This window comes from Juglans microcarpa x Juglans regia, chromosome 5D (assembly GCF_004785595.1).
Source record: "Juglans microcarpa x Juglans regia isolate MS1-56 chromosome 5D, Jm3101_v1.0, whole genome shotgun sequence".
Classification (NCBI taxonomy): Eukaryota; Viridiplantae; Streptophyta; class Magnoliopsida; order Fagales; family Juglandaceae; genus Juglans; species Juglans microcarpa x Juglans regia.
This window is the reverse complement of record NC_054602.1, coordinates 21,488,758-21,501,579: the sequence shown is the minus strand read 5'-3', so window position 1 is coordinate 21,501,579 and position 12,822 is coordinate 21,488,758. Positions and strand designations below refer to the sequence as shown.

General features: G+C 38.7%; 1 protein-coding gene, 1 long non-coding RNA gene and 1 pseudogene across 2 annotated transcripts; 1 reads left to right on the top strand and 2 right to left on the bottom strand.

Annotated features, from left to right (window-relative positions):
- Positions 1-131: 131 nt before the first annotated feature.
- Positions 132-1,013, bottom strand: LOC121265815 (probable leucine-rich repeat receptor-like protein kinase At1g35710). Its single transcript, XM_041169478.1, has one exon. The coding sequence runs from the start codon at positions 1,011-1,013 to the stop codon at positions 132-134; it is 882 nt and encodes a 293-aa protein (XP_041025412.1).
- Positions 1,014-1,789: 776 nt separating this feature from the next.
- LOC121265814 lies at positions 1,790-4,538 on the bottom strand (annotated as a pseudogene).
- A 2,955-nt stretch (positions 4,539-7,493) lies between these two features.
- LOC121266545 lies at positions 7,494-12,342 on the top strand. The gene is made up of 2 exons (XR_005940825.1): positions 7,494-8,156; positions 12,088-12,342. It is a non-coding gene; the product is annotated as an uncharacterized LOC121266545 (long non-coding RNA).
- Positions 12,343-12,822: the final 480 nt, after the last annotated feature.

The following is a 12,822-nucleotide window of genomic DNA, read 5'->3' as shown; positions in this document are numbered from 1 at the left end:
CGATTGAAGAATGACAAGGAGGGAAACCTGTGAAGTTACCACATAAATCATTGTTGCCAATCAACGCGTCGAGCGAATGATATTGATCAAAATTGTCAGGAACTTTTCCCTTCAATGGGTTGTATGACAAGTCAACATCTTGTATAGAAATGAGAGAGGGGGATGTTACCTGTAAGATTATTGTAGCTGAGATATAAGATTGATAAATGGCCCGAACCCCCAAGTTTACCTGGTATCTCTCCACTGAAAAAGTTGTGACTGAGATTAGTATTTAGCCAATAAAGGTCAACGAAGCGATGGGAAAAGCATCCAGTCAAGTAGTTGTGGCTCAATATCAACTCTTGCAAATATGAGCAACCAGCAAGAGTAGTAGGGACTGGACCAATGAGATTGTTAGATTTGAGGTGCAAACGCATCAGATTCTTCAAGTTTCCTATTCCTGTTGGGATGGAACCAATAATTTTGTTCAAACTAAGGTACAAGAGATTCAAGCTCTCCATGTTGCCTATTTCCAAGGGAATGAAACCATGGATGTTGTTAGAAGCAATGTCAAATATCAGTAATTGGGTGAGGTTTACGATGGAAAGAGGTATCTCACCTGTAAGTTGATTGAAGGACAGGTCAAGGACGGTGAGGTTTGATAGAGTACCTATGTCACTAGGGATGCTCCCTTGAAGTCCATTTCCATGAAGATCAACAAAGTATAAATTTGGGAAGGAAGAAAATTTGAGTTTCAACTTACCTTCCAAATAGCTCTTAGCTAAGTTAATCTTTGTGACCCTTCCACCGGCAGTGCAAGAAATACCATAGCACTCGCCAGGACTTGAGGAATTGTTGGTCTCGGCACTTGACCACCACTTCGTCTCCAGCAGAGCTTTCATTTCTGGATCTAGAGGTGATGATTTAGATGCTGCCACAAACACAACTACCTCAGTATCCAAATAAATTCCATAGAACAAAATGCAGGTAACACATACTACTGCAATGACAGAGATGGAGGCAGATGATGCCATGTTCGAGTGTATGATTGATGAGGCCAATGTCGAAGGGTGGAGTGTCCTGTTCATTTAGTCTAACATTTCAATCAGAAAGACTGAGGAAAGTAAGTCAATGAAAAAGGATTGGATGCCATCTGTCATCCCTTTTTATATTTGTTTTGACTTTGAATGGGAGAAAAAATAGAATACCAAAGTGATTAGTCTTTTTCTAATCCAGAGGAGACACAGACCTTCCTCGAATTTCTCCTTTCAAATCCTATCCAGCTGCAATTTGGAGGGAACATTTCACCTCCATGGACCTAGTTTATGGTTTTTAGTTCATTGTTTATTATTTGATGAAATAGGGGCTGGAGCTTAACAAAAGATTCAGCCACATACACGGGTTGTTCCTGTTAGCAATTTCTATCACCACTATAATCTGATCATAAATGTTGATGCACGTGATAAAAACAACAAAACAATCGATCCCGTTTGGCAAAGAATAGTAACTCCTTCATTTCACTTGAAATTCTTGGGAGAGGAGGTTCGCCTCAAATTCTTTCCCATTTCTTTTCATTTGTTTTAATTCTATCATATTGGAAGCTAAACCACATAGTCAGTATATGTAACTTTGAAATTTGTCGAATTATATGGTTACAAATCTATAAGAGGCTACATAAAATATTCGCAGGGACATAAACAACACTTCAATGCATGAGAATTTTTAACGCTTATGATTGAATTGCTATTTCAACAGCTAATTTTCTTTTCGGCAGAGATATAAGTTCAAAACAGACCAAGCATATCGGAACATTTACTAACAAAAAAATTAAGGAACAACGAAATTTAAGACCTGACAAACCATAGCGAACATCAAGGTCTAGATTACACATTATACATGTAAATTAGGCTGCTTAGCTACTAACCCATCACTCCATGCAGCTAAGAATCCACCTTCTGATCTCCTAGTAGCAGAACACTCTGCCATCCAGTGCAATGTTGGAGAACGTGCTTAAGATCACCGATGGGAGGTTCCACTGTCCAAGTGGGGTAGTATTCACTTGGATGAAACATGCTGTGATCAGAACTCTCAGTCATCAACCTTGCTTGAGTTCCACTCACGAACAAGTCCCCTTCAGACCTTATGCAGCCAGTCATTGCCTCCTCCTTGTCAGATGCCTAGAGAGATGTCACAAATAACCAATTTCAATCTCATTATGAAAATTCCAACGTTGGAGCTTGAAAAATATGTTGGTTATAGACAAATTCACATGCTTCCAGTAAATTGAACGATTTCAGAGGATTGACTGAGGCTTAAGAACTTGTTAAGCCTGCATAATGTATTAGACATAATTCCGACCACTCTTTTATGGCATCTAGCTGTGTGGCTTGACAAGCAAAACTTTGTAATATGGACAACACTGTCAAACTATGGATTATGACAGTTAAAAGAGTATAAGATGATGTCATGCTTCCTCCATTGACTAGTCAAGCAGCACAAATGTTTTGCAGTATCATCGCTGATTCATAATGACAACTGTCCAGTCGATGAAAGCAGGAAACAGCCACCCCCATTATAAATATTAATGCAATTAGCCACTTCGGCAGTGTCCCAATCAAGATTCCTATTTTCAATGATCTCAAGTAGTCTAACAATGTATTCCTATTGTTGATATAAATGATTTATGCTGTTGCAAAATTAACTACATGGGATCTCTGTCTTCTTTTATCATGGGAGGATGCCAAAATTGCTAGCATGCTTGAAACTCGACTTCAACAGTAAAGGTATGAACTGTAAGAGTCTCTTTAATAATGCTTAATTAAGTTAGGACTTGGGAGTCTCTTTCATAGTGCTAGAAAAGATTACTTACAGTCGCACACTTTTATAAATGAGAAAGCAATATGCTCAAATTTGAATCGAGTGCAGGAGTCTATCATCTATTTCGTTGCTATTAGGTGGACTCTTCTCTCAGAGATGTCTTCTTTCTATTATTCCATCCTACAGGCACCAAGAGGGTTCTTCATTGGATCTATTGCTCTTTTTTGTATTATTTCCTTTGTTCCAAAGATCAGGTGCTATATGGTTTCTAGAAACCTAGATTCTTATTCTCACCAATTGATATGAAGGGCTAAAGGGACTTTTGAACGACATCCATTTTCAGATGTAAAAGGAAATGAAAAGGAGGGCAAGAAAGCTTGTATGATACTTCTATATAGTCAGTCATGTACGGACAAAGCCAAACTTTCTTAACTTGCATAATTAAAGTCATTGTTCCTACAACACATAAGAAAGGTTGTGAGTGAGAGAGAGAGAAAAACACTGAAGGTTAGGATAGATGAAAACATGCAGACATGTTGGAAATGGATATGAAATTCAAAATAGAAATACCAGTGACGTCCATATCCATCTCTAATCTCAGTGCAAAAGTGTATCTAATTGGTGTTAAGTGTCTTAATTTATCATACATAGTTCCCAACTAAGGCCTTTCTGTTGCTTTTTTTTTTTTTTTTTTTTTTCATTTCAAATAAAAATATGATCAAAGAGCTGAATTAAAACCAAAAATTCTATATGTGCGAACACACCTACTCATGCTTCAATCGATCCCCTAATTAATTAAAACCAAAAATTCTAAATGATAAGCAGAATTCAGAAATGTACTAGGTTGAAAACAGAACGAGGCCATATATCTTCTCTGTGAGACATTTAAATGCCGTCTTCTTCTGCCCTGCTTCATATATATTGCATTGGGAATATATCTGGTATCAAAATATAGATCACAAGATCTTTAATCTCCTACACTAGGAAACATATTAAAACCTTCAATATTAAAACTAACAGATATTAGAATTAGCTATAAAATTAGCACCTATGATTCTACACTAGCACAAACAGCATAAATGCCCCAGTTTTTGGTATAATTGTTGTACTTTTGCAAATCTAACTCTAGGATGCCTCTGTCTGGTCCCATAAAAAAAAGCAATGGTGGATGGCCACACGGATGCATCTGTTGTCAATATGAGAAGGGTCTGCCCCAGTTAGCATTGTCTTGCTATGCTGTGAAAAGTCACACCTGAAGCCAATGTTTGAAGAAATGTATTATTATTATTATTCATTTTAGGACAATTTTTTTGTTGTTATCTTTGTTTTCTAAACAAGGACTTGATCTTACCTAGAAACAGTAATATCAGTACTCTTTCGCGTGATGTTTATAAGTCCATCATCGTAGTCACGGAGGCTGCAGCGATCTATCCATATATGTTTTGAATTAGGCTTTATTGGAATACCATCAGCATCAGGAACCGTACCGCCTTCAAACTCCAGATTGCATATAATTACATGTTCACATTCCTTTAGCTCAAACCCTTCCCTGTGAATTTAACCCTTTGGCCCCGACCATCAATGGTCTTATAAGACGACACAGCCAAGTAAGAAGAGAGATGAATGGTGCCCGAAACTTCAAAGACAATCCATAGTGGCTCTTTGCTACGACATCCTTGGCGAAGTGTTCCTGGCTCATCATCTACACAAATGGAAAAATATGTTAAATTAGTAGAACACATCAAACGAAAATTATAGGGAAACTCTAGACAAATGGTCTTACAATCACAAGCATTTCGTTATTTCCATGAGCAAAATCTCAAAATAATGCAATCAATTTGAAGAACCCGCAAACTTTTGATCTTCAACCAATTTGCATCACCAGGAACGAACTAGTTACAAATTAAACAAGCAAGAAGGAACTTAGATAAAGCACACAAGATTACGTAATTATAAAAAATATCAGAAGGTCCTAATAATTACCTAGCAGTTAAGCTTATCAAATCTAAAAACACCATCCCAGTGCCAGAATCCGAATTTCATGCAAAAAAATAAAAAGGAAAGTAGGCATAACATACACGATCAGACAAGTAAAGAGAGGGATGAGGATGACCTGCTAAGAACATTAACATTAGATTGGCCATCTTGTTTTTTAAATTTTGACTAATATGAATTTTATTATTTTTTATTATTTTTATTATTTTAATTAATTTATATTTTATTTTCATAATCTTTAATAACCTCTAACAATCATATTTATTTTTATTTTCACAATCCAACAATCTATAATATAAAAATCTCATATATATATAACTGATAAAATCTCACATGAATAAAAATCTCATATCTATAATATAATAATCTCAAAAAATAATTTTAGACTTGTTATAGTTCTTTTCATATTTGAAAAGAACAATGAATTTACTGTAGCTTATATTTTAGATAAAAACAATTTAGCTAATTCAATGTGGAGCAAATATGAATGATATTTGTTTAATTTGAAGATGAAATGGCATTGCTTTGAGTAATGTGGTACAGAACTGCTACGTACAACCGCGGTGTAATCGGCTAACGTCAGATGATTTAAAAAAACAAAACACGAAAGATGAGCCCAGGATATGCAGACTGTGAGGTTGAAGGAGAAAATGTTATTGGTGAGTCTCCCATGGCCAAACCAGTTAGTGATTTTCTCTTCAACAATTTATCAAACACTTTGCATGCATTCTTAACCCCCATCGCAACCGCTCTTCTGCATTTATACCATTTCTTCATTCAACCAAACCAACAGCAAGTTTCTAAAAGAACGAACCCGTGAAGCGGCGAGTTCCTTGGCGAACTTGAGGGTCTGGAGTGATTTCAGAACAAGGGGCCATGGTATTTGAGCATGCGGCAGAGGCAGAGGCAAGGGGCCATGGTATTTGTGCTTTCGTGGAGAAGGGAGGGAGAGGCAAAGGCAGAGCTGTCATGGAAAGTAGGGAGAGCATTGAGGGAGGAACGTGGGAAGAAGAAGAGCTTCGTGCAGTCGGGAACGTGAGAAGAAGAAGACTCTGGTTCGAGGCAGAGAAAGGGACGTCCGTTTTCTCTGGAAGGATTCGTTCGTGCAAAACACTCATCTCCAGAGTTTGGTAACAGTGTTAGGATAGAAAATAAGATATTAATGGAATGGATAGGAATTGATATGTTTGAGAAGATCACTCTCCAGAGATAAGACTGTTCATCCGGGTCGAGTTTTTTTCGGGTCCGGTTCGGAACCCAGATAACCAGATTCCGGTTTGCATTACAAAACCCAGATTAATCCGGGCCGGATCCAGTTATGAAACTTGGGTTTCGGATTTAACATCTGGTACCCAGGTTATATATAAAAACAAAAACTCTCATTCTTGAATCTTCCGTGAGATGTGCTCTCTCTCTCTCGCTCAAACTCCAGCTCCAAACCCTCGTCCCTAACTCCCTAGCTCTCCATTTCTCTCTCTTGCCCAAAGTGTCAAACAGAAACCCTAGCTCCGAAATTCAAAACCACAACCATCGCCGCCGGTGCTATCAGAGGCCACTGTCCACAGAAGACAAAAGCCTATTCGCTACTCTTGGTATGTTCCTCTCTCTCTCTCTCTATATATATATATATATTTTTTTTTTTTTTTTTGAGTGTTTAGATCTCTTCTCTTAGGGGGAGGTTTCTTTCGTATCTAGAGTGTGTTAGGGAAGCCGAAACCCTAGCCATCGTCTCTGTGACTAGTAGAGCTGCTGTTTGGCTAAATCTATTCTTTTCTTTTTGGGTTTTATTTCGTCACCTAGATTTTTGTTTAATAGATAAGAAGTAGCTACTCCATATATATTATAAACATAATTATTCGGTTGTGATGGGTTTTAAACTTTGGGGTGAAAGTGATGGATTAATGTTTTCTTCGATCTCCTCTTTTTTTTTGTTTGTTTTCTTGCAGATACTGCTTCGAGGCTTAGGAGTAACACCGTCTATTCTCATCAGAAGCGTAATATTTGGCCACTACCAGAAACGAACCATGAGATTAGGCTACCAAAGGAGTGGACTTATTGATTCCCATTTCAATCTATGTTCTTCATATCCTTGTTTTTTGGGAGTTTTAGGAAGCAAAAGAAATTTGGAAGCTTTTAATTTGCTATAGGAATAGTTATATTAAGATACAGTGTCTGAAAGAATGAAGAAAAAAATGGTGAAGAAGATGAAAGAATAGGTTTTTGGGTGTAGGTTTAGAGGTAATAAATGTCGAATTCGATGACGGTACAGCTCTTGTTCTTTCAGTTGGGCTCACACGAGGAAGTGGTGGATGGGATTTTTTTTTTGTAGTTTGGGAATAAGCTTTGGGATCGATTGGAAGAAAATCACGGGGTTAAAAGCCCATTATGTTTTGTTTAGTATGGTAAAATTACAATCATCATCTAATCTCTTCTCCCCTGAAATTTGATTCCCAACCTGTCTTGCCCAGCATATGCATATTACAAAAATATTTAATAAAATAAAGGCTTTTACTTGAAAAAAAAAGGGGGGTACAATCCGGAATCCGGATTTTTGGGTTTTGAAAATCCAGATCCACCTGGGTTCTGGCCCAGGTCTGACCCGGACCAACCCAGTCCTGGTTCCGGCTCAGATTTAAAATCCTGGTCTCGGTCCAGGTTTACCCAGGTTCTCGGGTTGGAACCCGGATGAACAGCCCTATCCAGAGATATTAGTTGGCTTGAATAATCTATCTTTTTCATTGATGTAAACAATATTTATAGACAAATGATTCTACTGACTTGGCAAAATAATTGCCTACTTACAGGGAATTAAATGAATGACTAGCACATGCTGCCGAATTACTTAGAATTAAATAACAGACCGAAATTTAAGACACGACTCAACAACTCCACAAGATAATCTATAGACCAGCAACTTTTGGTATTTGCAATTGACTAATTAAACTAAAGAAATAAGAATTTAATACAGTGGACCTATGGGCCTAATAACCATGAGAGCATCATGTTTCACTCATCGGTGCCCCAGCATAGTAGTCCAAATTACGGGGCCTGACTCGTAACAATCCCCTCCCCTTTTGTGACCTTGTCCATAAGGTCTGGAAATTCCTTCTTCAATTTGTAGTAATTTTTCCACAAAGCATCTTCAGGAGCGAGACCTCTCCATTGAACCAGTACCTCGACGCCAGCCTTTTATTTTGTTTCACCACTCGGTGTTGAAGAAGCTTCTTTGGCTCAGGTCGAAGTGATCCATCCGCAGCAGTTGGTGGCAACTTGGTGGAGAGGAGGTTGCGGCGACCCAACTTTGGCTTCAAGCTGGAGACATGGAAGGTGGGATGAACCCTAGAGTCACCTGGAAGCTCCAATCGGTAAGCTATTGTCCCTATTTCTCGAGAATCTTATAGGCACCATAGAAACGAGGATATAATTTCTGATTGCGCCGAGTCACTAGAGATTGTTGTTGGTAGGGTTGTAAACGTAAATAAACAAATCCTTAACCCGAAATGCACGCTCTGACCTTCTCATATCGGCACATTTCTTCATTCTAGCTTGTGCAAAGTGAAGATTATGCTGTAATAATTGTAGTATCTCATCCCTAGAGCGCAAGGTGTCCTCGACAGCTTGTAGTTTCGTTGTACCTAGAGAAAAAGGAACTTCGGGGGTGGGTATCCATAGACGACTTCAAAAGGTGTTAGCTTTGTGGAAGTATGAATGTTTGTGTTGTACCACCATTCAGCCAAAGCCAACCAATTTTTGCAATCCCTGGGTTTAGCACCCGAAAAACTTCGTAAATATTGTTCCACACTTTTATTCACGATCTCTGTCTGGTCATCAAATTGTGGATGATAAGCCGAAGAGATATGTAATTTAAATATGTGCTCTAGAAAAATAGTAGCTATTTTCGAAGCTGTATAAGGATGAGATATGGCAATGAAATGTGCATACTTGGAGACTGAAGAGTCGATCCACAATGACCATAATAACACTACACCCATGAGAGAGGGGTAGACCTTTGATAAAATCCATAGAAATATCCGTCCATATCTTAGTAGGAATTGGGAGAGGTTGAAGTAGACCAAGTGTAGGAATATTTTCAGATTTATTCCTTTCACAATTTTCAAACTCCCGAATGATGGTGCGTATGTCTCTACGCATGCCTTTCCAATAAAATTGAGATTTTAATCTGTGGTAGGTCTTGTGGAACCTAGAGTGTCCTCCAAGAGGGCTGGAGTGCATGAGTTCCATAAGCATATCTCACATAAGAGATTGTGCAGAAACAAAAATTCTATTTTTGTAAAAAATAGTCCATCCTTGATGGAATAAATAGAAGTATCGAGGTTCCCTTAACGAAATTGATCCTTGCAAATTAATTAGTTCAGAAGTAGTAGCATATTTAGAATGTAAAGTAGATAACCAAGAAGCTAAGGGAAGTGTAAGAGTCGAGAGTTCTCCATGATCCTTCTTGGATAATGCATCCGTAACAGAATTTTCTTTGCCCTTCTTGTAGTGCACTTCAAAGTCATACCCCAAAAGTTTAGTGAGCCATCGTTGTTGAGCGGGAGTACCCACACGTTGATCCAACAAATATTTGAGACTTTGTTTGTCAGTTTGAACCACAAATTTATGTCCCAAGACATAGGGTTGCCACTTTTTAATTGCCAAGACTAAAGCTAGCAATTCCTTTTCATAAGTGGAAAGTACAAGAGCCTTTCCTTTCAATGCTTGACTCACAAAAGCAATTGGTTTGCCTTGATGTAAGAGAACTGCTCCAATGCCATAACCTGATGCATCATATTGAATTGTAAAAGGTTTAGAAAAATCAGGAAGCACTAAAATAGGAGGTGATTTTATAGCCCTTTTGAGGTCCTGAAATGAGACTTTGGCTTCGTCGGACCAAGTGAAATTGTTCTTACGATGTAAGGCTGTTAATGGGGTTGCTATGATGCCATAATTTTTAATGAAATTCCAATAATATCTCGTAAGTCCTAGGAACCCACGAAGTGACTTTAGAGTACTAGGAAAAGGCCAATTGTGCATAGACTCTATTTTGGATGGATCGGCCTACACATCTTCTTTAGAAATGAGATGAGTAAGGTAATTAATTTCCTTGCAACCAAAACTACGCTTTGAAAGTTTAGCATAGAGTTGATTTTGCCGCAAAGTCTCAAGCACAAGTTTCAAGTGATGAATATGTTCATCCATAGTTTTACTATAGACTAAAATATCATAAATAAAAATTAAAAAAAAAAAAAAATCGAAAGGAACTTACGGAGATAGGGGCAAAAAATTTCATTCATTAAACTTTGAAAGGTAGCAGGGGCGTTAGTCAAGCCGAATGGCATAACTAGGAATTCATAATGGCCATCATGGGTGTGGAAAGCTGTTTTTGGGACATCACTAGGAAAAACTCTGATTTTATGGTATCCCGAACGAAGGTCAAGTTTGGAAAAATGGTGGCCCCGTGTAATTCATCAAGTAGTTCATCTACAATAGGAATTGGAAATTTGGCTTTAATAGTCTCTTTATTTAGAGCCTTATAATCGACACACAATCTCCAACTTCCATCTTGTTTACGTGCCAATAAAACGGGTGATGCAAATGGGCTTTGGCTAGGTCGAATAACTTCGATAGTGAGCATTTCTATGATTAATTTTTCAATTTCAGTTTTTTTTAAATATGGATAATGGGCCTAGTGAAAACTGGTTTGGTTCCTTCATAGAGATCAATATGGTGATCATGAGTGCTGGTTGGTGGTAAACCAGTAGGAGTCTGAAAAATAGATTGAAAAGTGTCTAAAAGAGGCTGGAGTTTGGGGTGAATTTGAGTAGTAGTGGTGGGGAATTCAGGACTCTCAATTAAGTGTAACATCATACCTCTTTTGTCCATCTTAGCCGCCTTCCCGAAGTTGTCACCTTCCACCAGTGAGAATGCAGGAGTAAGGCCTTAAAGCGCCACCTTGCTGCCCTTATAAGTAAAGGCCATATATAACTTTGAAAAATCAGAGAGAATAGGCCCAAGAGTTTTCAGCCATTGAACACCTAAGACCACATCACAATCACCCAAGGTGAGGATACAAAATTATGTACGAAAGTCAATACCTTGCATCTGAAAAGCTTCCGATTGCGTAAGTCCTTCGCTGCGGACAGCTTCGCCATTTGCTACGTTGACTGTCAACCCCGATGTATGGCATAGAGGTAATTGTGCCTTTATTACAATTGAGGGATCTACAAAATTGTGGGTGCTTCCGGTGTCGATCAACATGACAATTCGTACACCACCAATAGAGCCAATAAGCTTGATGGTTCTTGGGTTTGGAGAACCAACAAGAACATGGATGGAGATTGCTAGTTTTGGTTCTTTGGCATCGGGTTCTAGGCTTATAAGCTTTGAACTCGTCCCTCCTGCTTCCAGAATATTGTTAGGGCATGGAACCGCATCCTCGTCATCAGAATCTTCACATTCCATAATAAAAAGCTTAGCTGATTTGCAACGGTGGCCAAGACCCCACTTGTCATCACAATTATAGCACAATCATTTGTCTCTTCTTTCTTTCATGTGGGCTAGAGATAAACGTTGAATGGGAACCGACATCTTGGTTGTTGGCTCGGGAAGAGCCCATTGGGATTTAGGAGAACCCATTGGAATGCGAACAATTCTCTTTAATGCTGCCATATTTTCTTCTTGCATCTTAGCGATGCCAAAAGCAATCAATAATGAAGTTGGCCTCATCATGCGCACCATATATCGAATATCTTCACGTAATCCACCCAAGAAATAGCTGAGTTTATAAGATTAAGCTAATCCATGGAGTTGATTAGAAAGATGCTCAAAGTCAGACGTGTAAGCTTCCACCGTTGTTGTTTGTCGTAGCTTTGTGAGGGCTTCCATGGCATCTTCATAAACGGATGGCCCAAAACGAGTAAGCAAGGCACGTTCAATTACTTCCCAATTTGTGAATGCACCAGCTGCTTCTAGTTCCTAGAACCATGTCAATGCTTTGCCTTCCATATGAATGGAAGCTAGTAAAACACGATGCTTTGGGTGTGGTTGATGGTATTTAAAAAATTGATTGGCTCGATACAACCAACCATTAGGGTCAGCTCCATCAAACGTGGGAAACTCCAAGCGAATTGTTTTGGTTTGAATGCCACTGGTATCTTCAAATAGAGGACTCGAAGAGTGTGTGACCATGACATTGGTTTCAGCGTCCACTTTCTTGCCTTCATGCTTCAAAAGTAGTTCTAAATTAGAAGCCACTACTTTCACTTGTTGTACTAATCCTTCCACAGTTTGTTGCAGGTGTGCTTGCTGTTTTTCATGTGTCTCTTGAACCTGCTTTAAAGTGGCTAATGAGTCGGCTAACTGGGAATAACGAGTACTGACATTACCCTCAGTCATGGATGCACCGGCTCTTGATACCAATGTTAGGATAGAAAATAAGATATTAATGGAATGGATAGGAATTGATCTGTTCGAGAAGATCACTCTCTAGAGATATTAGTTGGCTTGAATAATTTGTCTTTTTCATTTATGCAAACAATATTTATAGACAAATGACTTTACTGACTTGACAAAATAATTGCCTACTTACAAGGAATTAAATGACTGACTAGCACATGCTGCCGAAATATTTGGAATTAAATAACAGACCGAAATTTAAGACACGACCCAACAACTCCCCACAATAATCTGTCGACCAACAACTTTTAGTATCAGATTGGTTATTTGCAATTAACTAATTCAACTAAAGAAATAAAAATTTAATATAGTGGACCAGGCCTAATAACCATGAGAGCATCATGTTTCACTCATCGGTGGCCCAACGTAGCAGTCCCAATTTCGGGGCCTGACCTGTAACAAACAGAATGATTAGTTTTTTAGAGGGAGAGGGAGAAGGAGGTAGGGAGGGAGGGAGAGGGAGGGGAAATGACATTTTGAGGGAGAGAGAGGGGGAACGAAATGGAGAGGGAGAGGAAAGGGAAAATGAAACGGTGGCTTGGACACGCCGGTTGCACTAGGCGGTTGAATCTATCA